The sequence below is a fragment of the Gastrolobium bilobum genome, unplaced genomic scaffold, assembly GCF_033153095.1.
Source record: "Gastrolobium bilobum isolate Gb01-03AN ecotype WA unplaced genomic scaffold, APGP_CSIRO_Gbil_v1 utg1816, whole genome shotgun sequence".
Lineage (NCBI taxonomy): Eukaryota > Viridiplantae > Streptophyta > Magnoliopsida > Fabales > Fabaceae > Gastrolobium > Gastrolobium bilobum.
In genome coordinates, this window is record NW_026896632.1 from 179,648 (window position 1) to 202,890 (window position 23,243).

The 23,243-nt window shown below is 34.9% G+C and overlaps 2 protein-coding genes across 6 annotated transcripts in view; one reads left to right on the forward strand and one right to left on the reverse strand.

Moving 5' to 3' along the window:
* Window positions 1–12,692, forward strand: part of LOC133301152 (polyribonucleotide nucleotidyltransferase 1, chloroplastic) — a 55,571-nt gene extending 42,879 nt beyond the window's left edge. For 2 of the 3 annotated variants that reach the window (XM_061500761.1, XM_061500762.1), the window contains exons 17-25: window positions 2,401–2,473; window positions 5,043–5,116; window positions 5,245–5,352; window positions 5,452–5,546; window positions 9,053–9,116; window positions 9,450–9,503; window positions 9,594–9,635; window positions 11,403–11,945; window positions 12,232–12,692. In XM_061500761.1, the coding sequence (XP_061356745.1) occupies window positions 2,401–2,473; window positions 5,043–5,116; window positions 5,245–5,352; window positions 5,452–5,546; window positions 9,053–9,116; window positions 9,450–9,503; window positions 9,594–9,635; window positions 11,403–11,825 (933 nt within the window). In that variant the 3' untranslated portion in view covers window positions 11,826–11,945; window positions 12,232–12,692. Of the gene's footprint in view, window positions 1–2,400; window positions 2,474–5,042; window positions 5,117–5,244; window positions 5,353–5,451; window positions 5,547–9,052; window positions 9,117–9,449; window positions 9,504–9,593; window positions 9,636–9,746; window positions 9,804–11,402; window positions 11,946–12,231 lie in introns of those variants that run through there. The other variant, XM_061500763.1, reaches the window with a different exon arrangement.
* An 884-nt stretch (window positions 12,693–13,576) lies between these two features.
* LOC133301154 (cationic amino acid transporter 2, vacuolar-like) lies at window positions 13,577–21,004 on the reverse strand. 3 transcript variants are annotated; one of them, XM_061500766.1, is made up of 15 exons: window positions 20,496–21,004; window positions 19,987–20,188; window positions 19,519–19,603; window positions 18,965–19,105; window positions 18,601–18,719; window positions 18,411–18,507; window positions 18,150–18,322; window positions 17,973–18,039; window positions 17,159–17,317; window positions 16,406–16,666; window positions 16,083–16,095; window positions 15,579–15,684; window positions 15,226–15,338; window positions 14,924–14,999; window positions 13,577–13,951 (listed from the first exon to the last, which is right to left on the reverse strand). In XM_061500766.1, the coding sequence occupies exons 1-15, from the start codon at window positions 20,632–20,634 to the stop codon at window positions 13,819–13,821; spliced, it is 1,884 nt and encodes a 627-aa protein (XP_061356750.1). In that variant the 5' UTR covers window positions 20,635–21,004; the 3' UTR covers window positions 13,577–13,818. The 3 variants fall into 3 exon arrangements, with proteins under 3 accessions (XP_061356750.1, XP_061356751.1, XP_061356749.1); XM_061500767.1 differs by lacking the exon at window positions 16,083–16,095 and having other exon boundaries at window positions 15,579–15,673; window positions 16,460–16,666; XM_061500765.1 differs by lacking the exon at window positions 16,083–16,095 and having other exon boundaries at window positions 16,396–16,666.
* Window positions 21,005–23,243: the final 2,239 nt, after the last annotated feature.

The following is a 23,243-nucleotide window of genomic DNA, read 5'->3' on the forward strand; positions in this document are numbered from 1 at the left end:
GGCCACTGTCAGCTCCTGGAAAAATTTTCTGACGACGTTCCGATCAATAAGTATGTCATCGAACTCAGAAGGAGTCAATCTATCCAACGCCGCCAGACGCACCGTTATCAGAACTCTCACGTGCCACTTAACTCTCTGCACGTGGTTGACACATCACCTTCCTCCAGCGCATGTAGCATTTTCCTGCGACAGTTCATCGTCAACCAAGGCCAGACGAGGTCACCCAGACATCCTCTCTCCGTATTTGCCTTTACTTCGTTCAACGGAGATCGTTTGGGTCACAATACACATCGTTTGGGTTGCGGCCTTCACTTCGTTCTTCTCAGATTCGGTGGATCTACATCTGTTCACCGTCTCTATCCCTCATTCTTGTTTTCCGACGAAGCTCAGACGCTGCTGTCCTTCAGCCGCTCCCTGTCACCATGTGGTTCTATTCGCGACTGTTGCTGCTTTATCACTCTTCTTGTTTTGCTTTCTTAAAGCAAGGTCAAAGTGAAGGAGGAGAGTGTCTCTCTTCCGCCACCACCTCTGCATCTGATCTCGTTTCGCTTCCAGTTCGGGTTTGTAGTCAAAACCTGTTCAAATCTCCTCGCGCCAACGTCCGTCCGCGGTGGTCATCCGTTGCTACCATCTCTTCAGACTGATGGTCATTCCAGCTGATTTGTCGTGCTACTGATTTCTCCAGCTTATGTTCCGCAAAGGTTTGTTTTTTAGTCTTTTTTCTTCCCAAGATGGAGCGTTCATGCTATTCATCTTCCATTTTGAGGGGGAGTGTTAAGAAGTTCCTCTTGATGGGAACATCGTCCATGTTGCTGATGGTCATTCCAGCACAGTTGTCTCCACCGATGTTCATTATGACACCGTCCATGTTGTTGATGTTCGTTCCAGCACTGTTCCTCTTGAGGGGGAGCATCGTCCATGTTGCTCATGGTCATTCCAGCACAGTTGTCTCTGCTGATATTCATTCTGGCACCGTCCATGTTGCTGATGTTCATTCCAGCACAGTTGTTCTGCCGATGTTCATTCCGACATCGTCCATATCGTTGATTCTCATTCCAGCACAGTTATTTCTGTCAATGTTCATCCCGGCACGGTTCATGTTGCTGATGTTCATTCCTACACAAATGTTTCAGTCAATGTTTATCCCGGCACAGTTTCATTTCGTCGATGTCCTTCCTGACTCCATTTTTAGCACATTGTTGATTTTTGGTTCCTCATTTAGGAGATTTATTTTTATGTTATGTTACTTAGTTTTTCTTGTTCAAGCTTGTAGCATATGATCTATATGCTCCAGCTTGAGGGAGAGTGTAGGAAATTAGTAATTGATTTACTTTTTTCTTCTTAATTTGAAATTTTGAATTTGCTGAGTCATGATAGGATAGGATTGCTGAGTCATAGGATAAGACTGTGACTCATTGCTGAGTCATTCTTATCTATTTTTTTCTTCATTTACACTTGTATAAATACCTCTTATCAGTGTAAATCAAGTGAATCAATGTAATAAACTCTTTATTTCACAGTTTTCAATAGTTCTCCATGGTGATTTCATGGTTTGTTTGGGAGTAATTTAAAGCGGAAGACATAGTTGAGGCTAAGTCATAGGAATGAACATTTTCTTATGGTTTGATACCATAAGAAAAATAAGAGAGAGAATAGTTGAGAGAATCCTGCATATGATTGATTATGAATCTTAGTTACAGAAAGAGTTGCAAGGAACTCTATCTATAGAGCTAGAGTCAGCAATGAGTCAGAGTCGTAAGTTGTAATAGAAATGTAACCATTCTAACAGTCTGGCTTAAATACAGCCAGGCACACAGTACGTACAGTACACTCATAATACACGAATCAATGATGCTTATGCTATGTAATATTCTAATAATGCCTTGAATAGTGGAGTTTTTTTTTCTTTGCTTTTTTTTTTTTTTCAATTTCCCTATATATACAATATTTTCTTGAATAAGAAAATATTATATGTAAAGAACCAATTCAACCCAAAAGCTTAAGCTATTGGGTGAGGCTACATTAATGGTTTTTATATATCTCAACACGCCCCCTCACACGAGAGCCCACTGGGCTTGAAGGGTGGACAACGCACAGGCCCACCTACCTGTGCGAACAAAGAAATTCCACTAAAAAGAAAGTGGGGGGCGGTGAGGATAGAACACAGGACACCGAGGCTCTGATACCATGTAAAGAACCAATTCAACCCAAAAGCTTTAGTTGTTGGGTAAGGCTACATTAATAGTTTTTATATATTTCAACATTATAGAATACTCTCTTTTAAGCAACAGAATAAGAAAAAAAAATACAATATTTACTTGAATAAATAAATTATATTATTTTATCTATATTTTATATGATACCGTTCTCTAATTGCTATTAATATATCTATTTTTACAGGTGGGAGGAGTTACTTTACCTATTATGAGAGAGGCACTGCTACAAGCAAGAGATGGCAGGAAGCATATTCTTGGTAAGGTTAAAACAATACTAAGACTTACTTCACGGGGGTATAACTTTGTCAAAAGTATGGTACATTTTTTTATTAAGACATAATAGTTAACATTTTTTTTTTCAGAACTAGATCTTGAAATTAGGGGTAAAATGAAAAGGAATACTGTGCTTTTTGGTAGCAAGTATTAAGTGCAAAGTAATGTGTTGGGTTCTATTTGCAAGGAATGGGACTTGGAGTCCCACATTGGTTGTATAGGCAACTAATATGGGGTTTTATAAGGCTTTGGGCACTCCTACCCTTTGAGTTAGCTTTTGGGGTGGTGCATCCCAAGGTCTCATCAAATGGTATCAGAGCATCCATCACGTGGAGTTGTGCGTGGGGGCACGCACTAGGGAAGCGTGGTGGAATGTTGGGTTCTATTTGCAAGGTATGGGACTTGGAGTCCCACATTGGTTGTACGAGCAACTAATATGGGGTTTTATAAGGCTTTGAGCACCCCCACCCTTTGAGCTAGCTTTTGGGGTGGTGCATCCCAAGGTCTTATCATAATGCATCTATGATACAAGTGTGGCTAAAATGTTGAGGGGGTTAATCTCAGAATCAGGGAAAGATATTACACAATTCATTAGGAGAAAAAGCTTTATGTTCTACTCTAATCTGCAACACTTCATTTGTATTAATCCTATGTAATTAAGTCCAGATGGGGATTTCAGCTTAGAGGATGTTTTGGACATCCAAATGCATTTAGCACGGTGAAACTCGTATATGTACAGAGGATGAGCGAGGAGCTGGATTTAGGCATTGCTGATTTACATGAAAATGTAGAGGAGTCTATAGCCCAAATCTTTCCCCCTTTTTTATTTTGTTTCATATGTCCATTTCCTGGTATTTCCATCTTTGCAGAATGTGAGTGATCATGACTTATGACGCATCTGATTTAGTTTCCTTGAGGGGCATGCTTGGTTGTTCCTCTTTTTGTCATCTCTAGAATGCTTGTGACAAGCTTGATGCATATGATTTTGTATGCACCAGCTCGAGTGCGAGTGTTGGAAAGAATCTCCTATTTTGGAAAATACTTCTCGTATCTCCTATTTAGGGACTGTGTATATAAATAGGATTCCATTTGTATTATTTTCATGAATTTCCTAGTTTCCTAATGTTAGAAAATAATATAAACCATTAAAAAGGCCCTCACCCAATACCTTAAGGTTTTGGGTTGAAATGATTCTTAACATGGTATTAGAGTTTCAGTAACCACAAGGTCATGAGTTCGATCCTCACCGCCCACCACTTGTGGAATTAAATAAATATAAGGTAAACCAAAAAGAAAATTGGACCTATGCAATATCCATACTTCAAGTCCAAAGAGCTTTTGCATGAGGGGGTGTGTTAGAGAATAATATAAGTCATTAAAAATGTCATCACCCAACACCTTAAGGTTTTGGGTTGAAGTGGTTCTTTACACTTAATGTTAGAGATTGTAGGTAATGCATAAATAGGTGCTGCTGAGGGATTTCCTCAAAAAATTCAGAAATCCCTCTTCCACAATAACCATGTATCCTAGAAAAAAAAAATGTTGTCACATGGTCTAGTGTAGAGGCTAAGTATTGAGCTATGACAATGGTCACTTATGAACTTATATGGGCGGAACAATTTCTTGTACAGTTGAAGTTTGGGAATGGTGATCATATGAAGTTGTATTGTGATAATTAAGTTGCTTTACATAGTGTCTAATTCAGTCTTTCATGAGAGGACCAAGCATATAGATATTGATTGTCACTAGAAAAAGTTCTCTCAAAGTAAATCACTATTGTGTTTGTTAACTCTAGTGATCAGCTTATCGATATCCTACAAAGTTTCTTTGTGGTCCTCGAATCCACTTCATATAGAACAAGCTTGCTGCATACGATTTGTATGCTCTAGCTTGAGAGGAGTTTTGGAAAATATATCCTACATAGGGAAAATATCTCCTATTTAGGGGCTGTATATTTTCTATAATTAACCATGATAAGGATTATACATTTTGAATCATGTCTATATAATTAACCATGATAAGGATTTCCTCAAGCAATTCCGAAATCCTTTCTTTCTATCTCAAGAGTATGCAAATACAGAAAAAAGAAGGAGTAATTAGAGTGCCGAAATTGGGATAATGAGCCAAAAGTTTTTTTGCCAAGAACCCTAACCAAATGGTTTTCTATTCAAACTAGTCAGACCTATATTTTACTTTAAAGTGTCATATATGAGCACTAAACTGGTAACTGTAAGTAAAGTATTCCTTCCTCTTACTTTTACAAAGTAAGGGAGGTCAAAATTTTCAATATTTTCCATTTGCAGTCTTTGTCGTTATGAAAATAGATACCTCTGTCCATCTTCCTTTTCACGACAGTTCCTATTTTCATTCTGCTTATGCTTTACACTTGGTAAAATAAACATAATCTACATATGATTTGAAGAGCAATGCACATGGCTAAATTCTGGAAAAATTATATTTTTATTGTTTTTAAAGTCTTAAATTAATTATCTTTGGTTGTTGCTGTAGTCTCAAATTTCTGTCTTTTCTTTCCCCTTATGATACCTAATCTAGGAGTAATGATGAATTGCTCGCCCCCTCCAGCAAAAAGGCTTTCCAAGCATGCTCCTTTGATTCACGTTATGAAGGTCTGTTTATTACTTCCCTTTTTTTCCTGGCATTGGTTATCACTCAATAACCCATTTTATGACCTCATCCTAAAGTTATGATCCGGAACATATAATGTTTCTTTGTCACATCCATATATTTTTTATAGGTCAAACCTGAGAGAATAAATCTTATAATTGGTTCTGGTGGGAAAAAAGTAAAGAGCATTATTGAGGAATCTGGAGTAGAGGCTATCGATACAGATGATAATGGCACTGTACGAGAACAATCGGCTTATCTACATGCTTTTTTTGTGATTATTATAGTTACTCTTCTATGAGTATGCAATGAATAACTCTTTTTGTGGCTTTTGCAGGTGAAAATATTTGCAAAAGATTTGTCTAGTTTAGAGAGGTCTAAAGCTATAATTAGTAGTTTGACAATGGTTCCAACTGTCGGTGATATATATAGGTACTTATCTTGTTTTTCTGCTTATATTGGTCTGTTGCATGCATTGACTCAATAATGACTTTTGTTAGAATATATTGGATATTTATTATCATGTGTACATGGTAATGTCAGAAATTAGAATATATCAAAATATCTGTCTATATCTTCGATTGTATCTTATGGTAATTTAGAGTTTCTTAGATTATCTCTCCTTATTAGTTTCCATATATGTATATATTTCATGATTTGTTTCCTTATTTGATTAGGATTTTGTGTTTAATATTACTATAAATAGGGATTAATGCTTTGTATTTTGTACCCCATCATAACACATCCATCATATCAATTATCAAATCAGTACCAATTCAAGATTATTTAGTCTTTATTCTCTCATTTTCATCCGTTCCTAGCTAAATCCCTATAATTTTAATGTGGTATTAGAGCAATACCATCCTTGCAAAAATGAGGGATAAGAAAAGTAAAGACCTCACCCAAGTTAGATGCATCAAGGATGAAAACCGAAAACTTTTGGTAAGAGATGAAGATGTAAATGAAAGATGGATGAACTATTTTAACAAACTTTTTAATGGGGATGTCGATAAAAGCGAAATGGGCTTGGAGGATGCTTATGATGATCTGAATAGAAGATTTGTGCGCTGAATCAATACACATGAAGTCAAGGAGGCTTTAAAGAGGATGAAGACTAATAAAGCTTTGGAACCCGATGGCGTACCTATTGAAGTGTGGAGAGGCTTAGGGGAGGTGGCAATTAATTGGCTGACCAAACTTTTCAATAAGATTCTTCAAACAAATAAGATGTCTGATGCTTAGAGGAAGAGTATGTTTGTGCCTATTTACAAAAACAAAGGAGATATCCAGAATTGTTCTAACTCTAGAGGCATTAAGCTTATGAGCCATACTATGAAGTTGTGGGAGAGAGTTGTTGAACATCGTTTGAGGAGAGATACCAATGTTTCTATAAATCAATTTGGATTTATGCCAGGAAGATGTACCACAGAAGCTATTTTCTTGATGCATCAATTGATGGAAAGATATCGACAAAAATAAGAAGGATTTACATATGGTGTTCATAGATCTTGAGAAAGCATACGATAGGGTCCTAAGAAAAGTTTTATGGTGGGTTCTTGAGAAGAAAAAAGTACCATCAAACTATGTAAATGCAATCAAGGATATGTATGATGAGGCAACTACATGTGTGAAAGCTTGTAATGGAACATCAACTTATTTTCCTATTACAGTAGGTGTACACCAAGGTTCGGCTTTGAGTCCTTATCTCTTTGTCTTAGTGATGGATGAACTAACAAAAGACATTCAAGAGAAAGTGTCGTGGTGTATCTTTTTTGCAGATGATATTGTGCTTATTGATGAGATCAAAGACGGTGTTAATAGGAAACTTGAATTGTGGAGAAGCACTTTGGAGTTTAAAGGTTTCACGTTAAGCTGGAGCAAGACTGAGTATATGAAGTGTGAGTTTTCTCTGGTAAGAGATGAAGATCAAGACTCCGTACATCTACTTGGTCTAGAGGTACCCAAGAAAGATGCTTTTAGATACCTGGGATCAATTTTGCAAAAAAGTGGTGAGATTGATGAAGATGTAAATCATAGAATCAGAGCAGGATGAATGAAATGGCGGATGCATCTGGGTTTTTGTGTGACCGCAAAATTTCCCTTAAGCTAAAAGGAAAATTCTATAGAACAGCAGTAAGGCCTGCAATGATGGCCAGCACATAGGCAACACGAGCATAAAATGAGGATGTTAAGGTGGATGTGTGGTTATACGAGGATGGATAAAAAAAAAAATGAAGATATTCGACGAAAGGTAGGAGTAGTACCGGTAACTGAAAAGATGAGGAAACATAGATTGAGGAGGTTTGGGCACGTAATGAGACGACCCCTGGATGCTCATGTAAGAACAAAAGTTTGTTACCAAGAGCTCAACACAAAGAGAGGTAGAGGTAGACCGAAACTTACCTGGGAAAAGGTAGTTAAACAAGACTTAATGGAGCGGGATATAGATTGGCGAACAGTGTGTCTTAGGACGGAATGGAGAAAAGATATAAGCAAGGTGGGAAGGTTAAACCCGTTGTTATTTCTATGTTCCAGATAGTCCCTTTTTAATCCTTTTCCTCTTCAATCCCCCTTCTCTTTCTTTTTCCCTTCTTGTCTTTTATCTTATTTCCCCCTTCCCTAATTCATTTATTTATTTATTTATTTTGTTTTATTTTATTTTATTTATTTATTTATTTTTAATCTCCTCTTATCTATCATTGGGTTCATCTACTACTGACCCCAATTAACTTGGGTTAAAGGTGCTGTTGATGATTGATGATTAGAGCAATACCATCCTACGTGGGTTGTCCCATCACTATTCCATAATCAAGTTTCCTAAAAATCCAGAGCTCTACTTTATTTCCATGATTATGTTTTTTTTTCAAATTAGTCGTCTTTCTTGCTGTCTTTTTCTTCGAGCACTCTCTCTCTTTCTCTCCACTATGATATTGTCAATATTGTTGCTATCCTAGTAAGTGGTACGTCCCTCTGACATGTCATCATTCTGGCAGCCTCTTCTCCTCCGTCCATTGCCATTTGATTTTGTCGACAATCACACCATCAGACTCTCTAGATTGGACAATTCTTAGTGTTTTAAGGACGTACAGTTGTTCAAGACTTTGGCATGATACGTAATGAAGCCAATCATTTTGTTTTATATCGACACCAATCTAATAACCAATGTATTGAAACAACACTTATTCAAACATTTTCGGACTAAGGATCTTGGTAAAATTTAATACTTCTTAGGTATCAAGGCGGCACAGTCTATACATGACATTTCTATCTCAAAGAAAATATGTTTTAGACATCTTGGAAGAAACTAACATGCTCGGGTGCAAATCCATTGGTACACCTATGGATCTCAATATCAAATTTTACCAATATAAGGGGAGTCGTTATTGAATCCTGGTTGCCATCGAAGGTTAGAAAATTAAATTACTTTAGAATAATGAGACCAGATATCTCCTTTGTTGTAAGTTTTGTAAGTCAATTCCTTGACTTCCTTGAATTTGGCTTTATATCAAAGAAGCACCCGCAAGGCTTACTAAATGAAAAAGGGGGCATATGGAGATTTGTATATATACAAATACTGGTTGGGCAAGCTTTCCCTCGAATAGATTCTCCACTTCTGGCTACTGTGTTCGTTTCGGAGGAAACATGATTTCGTGGAAAATCAAGAAGCAAATTGTGGTTGCTAGATCATATATAGATGTTAAATATCAAGCAATGAGAACCATAACTTGTGAACTCATTGGATTGAAACAGTTTCTCTAAGAATTGAACATTTGTGAAACACAATTGATGAAACCCATTTGTCTTGACGAATATCATCTTTATTATAGAAAAAAAATTCTTCCTCTTGTTTTTCCTTTAAATGATGCTCAGGTTATTTTGCCAAAAAAAGAATATGGATCAAAAGTATATATACAATTGTTCTGCCTTTTATACTTCAGGAACTGTGAAATCAAATCAGTAGCTCCATACGGAGTTTTTGTAGAGATTGCACCTGGACGAGAGGTACATACTTCCACCTAATTGCCAAAAACATTAATATTAGATGATTAGAAACAGATATTGTTAGATTTCTTCTTGAACAAAGTTGAAGTTTGGGTTTTCTTGTGAAGTATCTTCGTTGTGTTCTATTTCTTGAATCTAAATGTTTTTGAGCTGATACCTGGATTGTCGTGTTTATAGTTAACCAGATGATTAGAAAAATGTATGTTTTGCCTTTCACTTGGCTTAAGAATGCTTTAAAAGGATTTGAAAGAAAAAAAGTTAATGCTTCGATAGAATGGTGGAATTTCCAAACTTTATAACTACTATTCGGACATTTCTTCTCATTTTGTGTAGGGACTTTGCCATATCAGTGAACTGAGTTCAGGTTGGCTACCCAAGGCAGAAGATGTAGGCATTTTATTTTGATTCCTTTCTCCAAACAAAATTTATCTTTATATGCAATTGATTATGGGATAATATTTGATTTATTTCTTCCAGGCTTTCAAAGTGGGAGATCGTATTGATGTAAAGCTTATAGAGGTATGTTATTATACATATTGTTAGCTTTAAGTCATCTTCAAAATTATCAATGGTTCTATGCCCAGATTAGTCCTAGCTTATCCTTTTTATATTGATGGTGATTCAACATAGGCTGCGTAGAATCGACCCTCACGCCTACCCTTGCAAGTCGAGGTGTCTTGTGCACCGTGGTTTGCCCTTCTGGTGATTCAACATAGCCAAGCTATTCCTTCCATTTGATGTTTGTCCTATGCTGGGTTTTTTTAGTGAGTTATGTATATGTTCATACTTGAGGGTGTTTAGTAAGTAAGAAGACAATATTCTATAGCAGCGCTGGTTAACTAAATAAATAACCATGCTTGTGTTTTGATTTGCTAGTGTTGAGGAATATAAAATAATGGTATTACTGCCTTTATGTAATTGTAGGAGTATAATTAGATAATTAGTGTTAGGCTATGTAAGAGCACCATCCAGGAGTAACGAGTAAGGACCTGTCATCCTCTCTTCATCCTCATCTATGTTCTCTCTGGTTCTCTCCCAGGCCCTTCTTTCTCAACACTAGCATACTACCAGTGGTATTAATACCACTGATTATTTGAACTAAATTTACGTGTAATTAATCAGTGTTAGTCTAATATAATTGGTTAACTAAATAATGTTATAATAACTATTGAAATTAACCATTTCTTAATTGACTTGACCACTTCCGTTTTGTGTTAAAGACTTATACTAAATGATGAAAATGTATTCAAGAATGGTTACGTGTACCTAGGTTTCATTATAGTACAACATTGTTTGCATTAAATCTCGTATACTGAGTGTGCGCTGCCACAACAATGATTTTTTTTTTACGGTAGTAAAATTTCATTTCCACCAAGCTAGCTTAACCGTAACCTAACCTAATTCTGTGGAAGAAAAATACAAAGGCTTCCACATGAATGTGTAAACAATAAAATTGAGGATGAAAGACCACAACCTTATAAAAAACTGAAATTAAGGTTCTTTTTATGAACTTAGGATTTTGTGAATCATTGATTATTTTGCCTTAATTGTCTTACCTTTTCTGTCTCCTCTGCTCTCCTCAATTGCACCTCCCACTCCCTTCTCTTCTCCTTTGAGTAGAAAAAGAAGAGAGGCGTTCTTGAGCTTAGAGCAATAATTAATTTCACTATATTTGTTGTTATTTGCTTTATATGAAAGGTCAGAACTTATTTTTTTATCCCTAAAATATTTATCCTGCAATATGATGTTTAGCTTTCATATTTCCTTTCTCGTTCTCTGTAGTGGTGACGAAGCTGAGCCAAACTTTTTTTTTTATAGATACAATTGGTTCTTTCCTTAATCATAATCTATGCCCTTTTGAAATTTCTTTTATTTATGGGATTAATCATGTTATAAGAGATATTTTATCTCCTACACACACATAAAAGTTTGTGAGGTCCACATGGGGCCATGTGAAAACAAGAGAAAGAAAAAAAAAAAAGAGTTTCACACACTTTTATGTATCTCCTATAATATGAGAAATACTAATTCCTTTATTTATTTATTGGGTTTCCTCCTTATCATTAGAACTATCTGCTGAATATGGTAAAATTGCATTTTCAGTCATGTTAGCAACCTGTTAGTCAGTTGGATTGCTTCGTGCATTATATGTTTCATTACGAACTATGTATAACTTTATTATATCTGAAGGATATGATTCTTGTGTTCATCATGATTTTACAATATTTGATTTTACTGTATCACATGGTAGGCATTCTCTCTAATGGTTTAAAGCATGCACTGCAGATAAATGATAAGGGACAGCTGCGATTTAGTCACCGAGCACTGCTTCCTAATACAGATCCAGACAATTCAAATTCAGATGTTAGACAGCCTCCTGGCAAACTAACTGAAGATACAGAAGCTTCATCAAAATCACCTGATAAAGATTTATCCAAAAATATTACCAGCTTGCCAAAAGATGGTTTGGCCGAAGAGAAGATTGAACAGCCTAAGGATAAGATTAGCAGTCCCAAAGTCACAGCCTCATCTAAAAGGAGTTCAGAGGACGATTCTGTACTTCCATCGAAAAAGTTTATCAGGAAATCTGTCAGCCCTTCCCCGGATAAGCCTTCCTCTAACAAAGACAAGATGAAGAAGAGTAGCAACAAAGCAGTTGGTAGTGTCTCTGGCAAAGATGAAAGTAGTTTGGTTAGTGGAGAGGCATGATATTGATACCCAAAGTATTTGTGAGGAAAACACAGAATAGTGGTGCTTACGAGAAAAAAATTGGTTTCATATGCACAGGCAGGCTGTGGTTGCAAGCTCATGCAAACTAACAGATGAATGGTATGAGAAACCTGTATCATTCTCTACTGATTCGTTATAATTAAATGGTTAATAAGAGAAAATTGCCAGAACTCAAACTGCTCAGCCCTGTTCAATGGCTGGCAATTTGGTAGCCACAGAAATGAATTTATTTATAATGATAATTTTCTACACCCGGCTGGCAGTTGAACTTTATGTTTTTCATAGAAAGTATACTAGCTGTCTAAAGCTATGTTTTCTATAAGCATGATTCAGGTTTTGGTGGCATCTTTTCTAATACAGTTATTTTCTTGCACTGATGGTACAGATCTTACAGACGGCGAATATTTTTTGGCACATCCTGGTGCCTGAACTGCGAAAAAAGGAACCTGGGTGACTCTTTTCCAAGGAAAACAACCTTAAGCAGGAAAGGTGAGGGAGCTTACTATCCGAAGCTCCTTTTGTATAGTCTGTATATCACTTTAATGCTTCAGATGTTTGTATATGATGATGAGTGGGAATTTTGTTTGTTTTTTCTCCCGATGATATCTCTGTATCTTCACTCTATTTATACTTATTAGTTTTTTCTTTAGTTATTGTTTGCTATGATGCTTCCCTCTAGCTCCTATTTTGGAAGTATCAAATGAAAACTTATTATGAGAGGGGAGATGTAATCTTGCATATCGCATTGTATTTGCTGCCTTTCTTTTCCCAATTGAAATTCTGGTACTTTCAGAACTCCAAACTCAAGTTTTGCCGTGTAAGCTCATTGGTCATTAGATTCTATAATACCACTATTGCTGTATTGTGACATTATATACTTTTTATAGATTCATATATATCGCATGGAACTCGAATGGCTACCTCATTATTCTGATAGAAATGTAGTTCTTTCTTTCCATCTAGATTATATTCCAAACTTACAGGGCATTTTTGTTTAGCTTAAATTTAAAAGTGTTTTTTCTTTTCTTTTTCTTTTTCGGTTAAAAGGTTTCCTAGTATCAAACGTAAAATAAATTAATGTAAACAAACCTTCAGACTTATTGGAATTTTGATTATGTTATTTGAATACAAAATAAAATAATCTAAACACATTGTCAGACTTAAATGATAATAATATTTGATGTTTAACACAACAAATGATTTTCGTTTGCCAAAATTAGCTTCACAATATCAAATATAATTAATTATCACTTGAGTTAATAGTTATTACTTTCAATTATTAATTACCTGTTCAATTAAGGAATGATTTATATTATTCACTTGTTTTTTTTTTTTTTTCTTTTGGTGGGGTTAGACATCAATATTTCACCATGGTCATGACAAACTTTCTTCTTTGAGGATTTTTAGGACGGCATAACCCACTTGAACAAGTCATTATCTCGAATTTTGATTAATTGAACTTAAATAACAAAAGTGGCAGGGTTTTCACCAAAACCTTTGGTATCTTAGAACCTGTAATCATACTAGTAGATACGTGCATTAATTGAGTAACCGAATTATTTGGTGATTAATTATTTTAAAAAATTATTATTTTTGTCTGAAAATTAAATTTGTGTTAACTACTTAACAAGTGAATAATGTGTTCTTTTAGTTAATTAAACTCTGAATCTAATTTCAAGTTATATTTACAATTTTTTAACAAGCCCCAGTTCAACCATTCACACTTGATATCATACAAATGATATAAATAACGGGGAAGACATGTTATATAACAATGACATTCTTCGTCAGAAGAAAACAAATATATATCCCTAAGCTTGAAAAGCATTCCTGCGCAGGGATTAGATTATACAAGTGGCTGAGCTGCAATATTTTCTTTGGTTTGGGATGCACACAACAGCCTTACTTTTACATAATCACAAAGAAACTAACTTCATCTCTAGCTCGCCCTCGGAAGACAGCTTCTGGAATTCTAATAAATTTCATCCACTTGCGTTGCAGGCACATAAATTGCATCTTTTAGAGAGCTATGGGTTCGGCCATAAAATACATAAACTAGTAGTCCTATTGCCAGCCATAGAGAAACACGCAACCATGTACCCCCTCTGAAAGAAAGAGACACAACAATTAGAGAAATCATTAAATTCAAGAAACAAATCTAAATAGAGAAATGCTGATTCAACTAAAAAAAATACATTGAAGAAAACTTATTATAGTTTGTCCACATCCCTCTTCTTTATTCTTGTACGTTCAATTGTAGTTTATTTTAGGACATGAAGATCTCGTTTCAAAACCAAACAATAGAGATAAAAAGAAAAAATATGAAAAGAAAAATTCCATTCTGGTTCCTTGAATTGCAGGAAATTGTAGTTGTAGAACAGTAACAGTTTTTTATTTTATTTTATCATAAACTATAGGAAAAACTTCAAAAACCCCCGAGTCTTCTTAATTATCACTTACCCCCCTCACAATTTTTTTGAATCATTTACACCCTTATTTAGATTTTTTTTATCACTTACCCCCCTCATCTAAGGGGGTAAATGATAAAAAAAAAACCTTAGGTCAAGAGGTAAATGATTCAAAATTTTGGGGAGGGGGTAAATGATTATGAGGAAAGTTACAGGTTTTTTTTTGAAGTTTTCCCTAAACTATAATTATGAAACAAGGAGGAAATATATTTTATTAAAAGAAACTAAAGAGGAGTTTTTCCAATTAAAATCACAAAAAACTATCAGTTGTTATGCATTTAGAGTTCCTCACCTTCTCCTATTACTCAGCTGATGATACAACTTTGTTACCATGAAGGCAGACATAGCAGAAAGAGAATGCCAGCCATATTCTGATATTCATTCTAAAAATGATTATAAAAAAGAAACTCATCCCTCTTAGTTACTTTAAGATCTTGAAATCAAATCACTTCCTTCACTTTCAAGAGTTCATATCGATGGATAAAAACTAAACTTTCCAACTGGTTCCCCCATTCCATACACAAAGCTTGACAGAAAAAGTACTTAAAAAAATGGGCTTGATTAACCATATGCATATTTAACATGTAAAAATTAAGTATTAATGCTTACCCAAGATTAATAAGTAAGTAGGAATTGATGAGAATGCAAGCAATGGGAAGCAGTGGCACAAATGGGCAAATGAAACCTGAAAAGAGATTACTAATAAAGTTATTTCTCTTAAACTGAACAGGATTCATGGCCAACCTTTCTACAGTTTGTTTAAATGGGTACTATAGAACGCTTGTTCTATACACTCCATGTCTGACACTAAAAGATCCGCATGACATCTATATTAGTTGACAGGAATGAGAAACACACTCACACAACACATATAAATTTATCAAACACAAGAACATCATGGTAAGGCATACCTCCAGAGTGCCCAAAGTTGTGCCTTGCATCATCTTGATCCGTATAGGTTAGAAATACAAGACCAGACAAAAGAAGAGTACCGCCAACTCCACATAATGCAAAGCGAACAGAACTGGAAATAGCATAAAACAATGCTTAAAAAACTTAAGAACATCAAGCAATCCTTAAATGGCATGACAAACACTAACAAAGTGCATAAATCAATTGTGGGATAAGGCCAAGTCCATAAATAGCCACCTCCTTGCATTTCAAATGAGCCACCAAACTATTTAGAGATCTTGATTATGTATCAAGAAATTCTCATTGCATGTGCAGCTTGAGAAAAGCTATAACAATCTTCCACTAGACTAACCTAAGAAGAGTCAAATCTGAAGCTGCATACGTGAGGACAAGCGCCCCTAAGCATATGAATGCTACGATCCACCCAATAACTCTTCGTCGATTACCCTTGTTTAGATCTGCACCCATTAAAAAAAAAAACTCCATTAAACCCTGACTAGTGAGAGGTATAAATGAGGACAATCCTTGTACGCAGCTGTAAAGAACCTTGGGATACACCACCCCAAAAGCTAGCTCAAAGGGTGGGAGTGCACAAAGCGTTATAAACTCCACATTAGTTGCTCATACAACCAATGTGGGACTATATATCTCAACACGCCCCCTCACACAAGAGCCCATTAGGCTTGAAGAGTGGACAATGCAACAGGCCCAGCCTACCTGTGCTAAGAAACGCCACAAGAGAAAGTGGAGGGCGGCGATGCTTTGATACCATGTAAAGAACCTTGGGATACACCACCCCAAAAGCTAGCTCAAAGGGTGGGAGTGCACAAAGCGTTATAAACTCCACATTAGTTACTCATACAACCAATGTGGGACTATATATCTCAACAGCAGCTTTATCCTTACATATTTGCAAGGAAGTTGTTTTCTGGATTCGAACTCATAACTTTACAATTACAAAGGAGCAATTTTACCATTGCTCACACTCACCCGCACCAATAAAAAAATTAAAATAAAATAAAATTAAGGAGACAAACAACCCCCAACTGTGTATTATGAACCCAAGTGAATTGGTGTAATTTACTTGAGCAACATAAATTATATATCTTAAGCACTAAATTTACATTATTTAGGATAGAGATTGGGAAAGAAGGAAAGCCATAACTTACGGTTGCCTATGGCAAGATGTTTAGCAATAAGTGGATAAGTAATTGAAACATCCTCCTTAACAACTAAAGGTTTTTCGTCCTCATAAGTACCAACATTTGCCTCTGCATATCCTTCATTGCTCTCTGCGCTGCTCAAACTATTTTGCATTGACACTGAAGCAGTTGAATCCTGGAGAGAAGGAATCAATGGGACTTTATCTGGAGGGATATATCTTAGAACCAACACAGATATTGCCACCATGGTGAATGCTAGAAGTGTACCCACACTAACCTGCAGGAGAAAAACTAAATACATATTAGTACAAATAATATTATACATACAAAACAGTAAAATTCCTTTTAGATATGATAGTCAAAGAACCTTTCAGAGAAGACCATACATGCCATCAGAACTACCTTAGGAATGTTTACAAAAGAGTGTGGAACAGAAAAAAATAAAATAAAAAAATCCTGGATTTACAATGGAAAAGTCAATGGCTTCTCCATGTAGGTTGTTCTAGCTAGATTGAAACTCTGTTGACATATTCAACATTATAAAGATAAACCAACAGCCCCCACTTCTTAAACACGTTCCTTGTACACTTGTAATTGAAGAATCATGGCTTCCTGGCGTCATGACTCTTATAAGTTATAGCGAGTCACCATGCTAATACAGGTTTGTATAGTGCATGATGTCAATTAGTACTGAAATATGTATACATTGAAGATAATAATCCTAGCAAACAAGTTCCGGGAATCCTAACTGTCTCAAAATTGGGCTTACCATCCCTGCCAGTTGAGAGACTTCCATAGAAAATGCCAAGACTGCAGCAACAAGGCCAGTAACTATTGTGCCCTTAACAGGAACCTGACTGTGCTTATTTATGTCAGAAAAAAATGGTGGCAGTAGCCCATCCCTTGCCATAGCCATCAAAATTCTTGGCTGAGAAACATTAAACAAAGCACATTTATAATTTTGCCCGGCAAGTTAAATACTTCAGAAGAAAAATGGAAAAAAATTGTGATAACTGGAACAAGTAATGATAGCATAAACCAGCAAAAGAAAAGCAGCTTATATTTGAATATGATGATTCAAATGAAATTCAGTAGACTACACCTAGGTCTTCTAGTCCATCACACGATTGTTTAATAATCAGGCTAACTGGCCCATAGAAATAACGAAGTTACGCAAATCCCAAGTTAACACCTATCACAATGTACTCAATACAAATATCTTTTTCCCTCTTCATCGAGAATTCATTTCATTATAACAAATACAGAGCTTTCTAAAACAAGAAAAGATACATCACTGATATGAGAATCTAAAGTTTTCCATTTGTTTAATAAAAATCATACACTTCATTCCAAACCCACTAAGAATTATATTTTCCCATAATAATGGTAATTTAATAAGTGCCTCAACAATATCTGATTTTAACCATAACTAGTATTCAAGATATGAAGGTGAACAATTTTCACCTAATATAGACAAATTGCATATTAAATATATGCCATTGACACTGAAGAAGAATAAAAGAATAAAAAATTTCAGAGGTTCAATATAGAAACAAAACACACCAAGGTTTCCATTCCTTTACCTGGGGAAGTATCCCACCCATTAATGCTGAGCAGAGAGCTGTGGAAGCTCCAGCATTTATAATGTAACTACAATCACAAACAGGAAACTTTGTCTTTGGCACCTACTACATCCATTGAGCTATCAAAACTTCATGAAGAATCAGATGCAAAGTAAAGTTGCAGAATAATAAACTCACGCTGCCCATTGCATCCCATGGTCAGCAAATGCAGAGGATATGGGAGTATCCGGATCAATTGCATAATAAGGTACTAAACCAATTACAACAATGGAGACCATCATATACATTCCACAACAAAGAAACAGTGCACCTCCAATACCGAGGGGCAAATCTCGTTGAGGATTTTTCACCTGTTGATCAAGTGAAACCTTATCAGGAAGTTTGCACAGTTGAACATCCTCAATTATATATCAGACTGCATGACACTATCATCTATACCTCTTCAGCAGTGCTGGCAATTGCATCAAAACCTACATATGCAAAGAAGACTGTTGCAGAACCAGCAAGCATCCCATTAACCCCAAAGGGAAAAAACCTATTAAAGCAAAAGGGACAAGTTTTCAGTCACTAGAAACCAAACCTATATGGTAAGTGTAAAACAAAGATTTAAAGTACCCATTAAAAGTACCCTGAAGGAAGTTCATATCCAACCCATCCAGACTTGAATCCTATGTAACCACCTGCTGCTACGACAAAAAGCAATGCACATACATTCACTGATGTGACTATGCCTTGTACCACTGTACTCTGCATGTGTTAAGCAGTCAAAGCTAAAAAGAACTCTCAGAAAAATATATTTGGATATTTTAGTTTGAAAAATAAAGATTTAAATTTGAATGGGTATGCACAGTGCTCACAACTCATGCGCAAAGGATGCATATAAGTTACAGGAACCAAAAAGAAAAGAAAATCTAGCTCATACACTCAAGAAATACAAACTAAATAAAATTTCAAATAAAGTTAGAATAAAAAAGATTATAATAGAAACCTACCTCCTTGATCCCTACACATAGGAGTCCAGTAACAATTAATACCAAAATTGCTGCACATGGGTCCACTACAATATCGATCCCAGGAATACGTTGGCGTGATAAAAAGATGGGTAAATTGTCCACACCACCAAAGAGTGCAGCCTAATCAGAGACATATATGTATATCTCATGTCAATATTCGATAGTTAGGTCAGATAAACTTGCAATTCAAACCAGTAAATCAGCTGGTTTGTTATATTAAGACATGGAAAACATCCAATAGAAATTCCGAACTTTCAAAAACAAAATTAGAATATTTGTCACACTAATACACAAATAAAAATTCATTTTATTCGCAGCAATTCTGAAGAAATAAAGTGATTTTGCCAGATGGCAAGCCATATTATCCTTTCTGATTCATATACTACATGAAAAATAAAGTGAAAGACAAATCAAGCTCAAATTATTAGAAATATAGAAGAAAAACCATAAACTTAAAGTTGGACTTGGATAATATAATCAACATACTCTAAGGCAAACAAAGACTCAATATAAGAGTTACAATGACACCATACCATATTGGGGGATATGCCACGAGCAACAGCAGCACTACCAAGTGTATATTCCAGTATCAAGGCCCAGCCAATCAACCAAGCAACACTGGAAACAAAGGAATCATTTCTATTAATCAACAATGACATCAATTTCTTTTAATCAACATACCCCAAATTGCCATATTAAAAAATAAAATCTTCGGTACTCACGCAATACATACTCCTTTACTAAAACAAAAATAAGTTGGACTCCCATAAAAAGTAGGTAAAATAAATACAAGTAGGTGGGTTATTTTCACTGACTATGAGTATGTATTATCACCATAATATTATGACTATGAGAAATAAAGGAACCACCAAATAAGGCACCAAGTCATTAGCTCTGCACAAGCACTTTAACACTGAATAAGCAAAGTCAACATGCATACTTAGAAGGGCAAAGAAGAAATGGGTGAAAATTTTTGAAGCACATGGAAAGAGAAAGAGTACCCTTCCCCAAGACATATGTATGAATAGTGATATGCACTCCCAGCAGAAGGGCAGCGACTAGCCAGCTCTGCATAGCAAAAGGCTGAAAGACCAGCTGCTAATCCAGCAATCAGAAAAGAAATGGCCAAAGCTGGTCCAGCATGCTCTCGAGCAACTGTTCCAACCAGAACATACACTCCAGCACCAATTGTTGAACCAACACCTTATCAAAACATGTCAAAGTCAATTTGCAAAAATAGTTAATAACCAAATGTATGCTAGAGACAATAGAGTGTGGAATAATAAAATGAAAATCAAACAATGTAAACAAAGGTTGTCCTATGATTCAAGGTCCAAACATGACGAACATAAACCAAACATTTTTCTACTTAACAACACCGAATTCCAAGGAAAATCAGCAAAATCCCAAGAACCCCAGATGAAAACACGATTCAAAATGAAACCTTTTTTTTTTTTCTTCTTAAAAAGATGAACAGAAGAGAGAGAGAGAGTGAAATTGAATTGATTACCAACTGCAATGAGATGAGGAACAGTTAACTCCTTGGCAAGCAGACCCTGAGTGTTCCTAACTGAAGAATCAACCTGCTTCCTCCTAGTAAAAAACTTCATGGAACCCTTTTGTGATTGTGAACCAATCGAAACACCCATCAAAGAAAAAAAGAAAAAAACACACACACCAAAATTTGCTCAACCACAAAACCAAGCTTCCCAGTAAAGGGAAAATCAAAGTAATAAATGATTGTTCCAAGATCACAGTACACGACAAAACTAATCTAAGGTGGCCAATTAATATGCTCTCATTCCAATGATTGATTGTAGGAAGAATCAGGAGGAACAAGGAATTCCCCGTTATTTAGCGGCAGAGTTGTTAACTTCTTGTTACGGGGGGGGGGAAATGGGGTTTTATTATTTGAAAAAAAAAAGGCAAAAAAATAAGAAAAAGAAGTTGTTCGTCGTTATTGATTTTGTGTATCGTAAGAAATTATTGCGAAGCTACGATGACGATGATAACACCATTCATTCATTCTAAGTTCTGTTCTGTGCTAATGCATGATGCTCTTCTTTATCTATCATCACGTGTTCTCATTGCATTCATTTATTTTTATGTGTAACTATAATATAAAAAATATTAAACCCTTATTTAATATAATTATATAAATATTTCATTTTCAACTTTTTGTGATTTTTAACTGTTATATGGTTGTCGTGTCTGCTATATATGTCTATTTTGAACAAAATTCTAAGATATCATCTCATCTAACTAAATTATATATTTAAATAAAATATATATATTTTTATAAGTGAAATAATATCATTTCATTTTCACGTGTTATATATATATATATATATATGGGTCCGTCGTTTCTCATGTGGCTGCTGATGAGAAAAGTTGCAGCAAATTTTTAACACTAGGATACACGTGCGGATCCTATCAAAACAAAAAAAAACAAAAAAAATCCAGGCTTCGAACGCGTATCCTGTGTTGCTGCAAATTTTCCCTTCTGCAGTCACATAAGAAGTACTTTCCCCTGTATGTATGTATACAGGGATAGGATCAACTTACACCGGTGTAAGAATAATAAATCTTACACCAAATCATAACCGTTGATTTCTGTGCATCGAACGGTTGAGATTTATTGGAAATTAAAAATTAATTAATGAGTGAAACCTAATAAATCTTAACCGTTAGATGTAGAAAATCAATGGTTAAGATTTGGTGTAAGATTTATTATTCTTACACCGGTGTAAGATGATCCTGCCCCATGTGTGTATATATATATATATATATATATATATATATATATATATATATATGGGATAGGATCAACTTACACCGGTGTAAGAATAATAAATCTTACACCAAATCTTAACCGTTGATTTCCGTGCATCCAATGGTTGAGATTTATTGGGAATTAAAAATTAATTAATGAGTGAGAAATTGTTATAATTGAAATATATATATATATGTTTGCGTACTGTTCAGGGAATCATTGAATGTTTGAACAGGGTTATAATCATTCAACGACGGAATAATAAGAATGTTTATGGGAATGTATGTTCGGAAAGTATTTTCAATACTCCGTGGTATAGACATTATTGGTTAAAATTGAAAAAAGTAATTCATTAAATTTTTATTTATTCCATCCACATTTTTATGATTAATTATTTAATTAGAATAATATTTCTGCAGTAGCTACTGTCAGATAAGTTATCTGTATTTATTCCCAAAATGACGTCGTTTTAAGATTGAAAAATTAATAATCATAATAACCTTGAAATAAATTAAAATTACAAAAGCATCGTGATTTCTGTCCTAAAACAACGTCGTATTAAGCTTACTGCAGATAACTTATGTACAGTAACTGCGAAAAAAGCGAACCCTTATTTTTGGTCATTTAATACCAAAAGAGTTTTTTCTTTTTTTTCTTTTAATATGTTGTATGTTGGATGCATGAAATAGACATGTAAAGCTCTTTTATTGCAATTTTGCCAATTTTGTTTTGCAAAGTTCAGTGTTACACCTATTAAATTTAGGAAAATACATTTACAAAAAAAAAAAAAAATAATTAGGAAAATATTATTTATCTAATTAATATTTATTTCACACACTTCGTTATTTTCACTCACTTTTTTAAAACATTCAAGTAATCACTAATACATTTAAATTTAAATAATCTTAATGTAGTATTATAATATCAAGTGGTAGTCTTTCTTTTCTTAAACTTTCAATTAAATAATGTTTTAATATGTCCTTAGGCATTTATCTTATGTCCTTAGTCTTCACCTTCATTCTGTATCAGAAATGCACTTATCTTAGGCATTATTTTTGTATTGAGTATTTTTCGTGGTGCTCATTTGTTCGACAAACTAGAGAGAGATCACACTGATGGAAACTAGGTTAACTTCATTAATAACTCTTTTGGTTAATCTAAGCTGAATCAAAGACATAATCTTCAAAACATACTAAGTTGTAATTATTATAAAAAAATTCCACTTAAACTCTCAAACTCAAGTACATTGTCTCTAGTCTCACATAAGCAATTGGTTATAGACTAGACCTCTTCTAATGTTAAATTTTAAGCCAAAAGAAAAAAGAAAAGTCTCTTCTGATGTTACATGGTACTTAGTACCTTTAAATGTATTGCATTTTCTTTGTACAGTTAAATATATTATACCACTTGCTTAAAAAAAATAAAAACAATTGAATAATCATAGTTATCACCCATCTGATATGGGAAACAAAGTCTTGGCTTTAG

Coding starts and splice junctions, on each gene's coding strand:
- LOC133301154 (XM_061500766.1), bottom strand. CDS start 20,634: ATGGGTGTTTCGATTGGTTCACAATCACAAAAGGGTTCCATGAAGTTT. Junction 20,189..20,495: donor TCCTCATCTCATTGCAGTTG/GTAATCAATTCA, acceptor TGTTTTGATAAG/GTGTTGGTTCAACAATTGGT. Junction 15,339..15,578: donor TCAGATTTGACTCTTCTTAG/GTTAGTCTAGTG, acceptor TGCTATTTCCAG/TTCTGTTCGCTTTGCATTAT.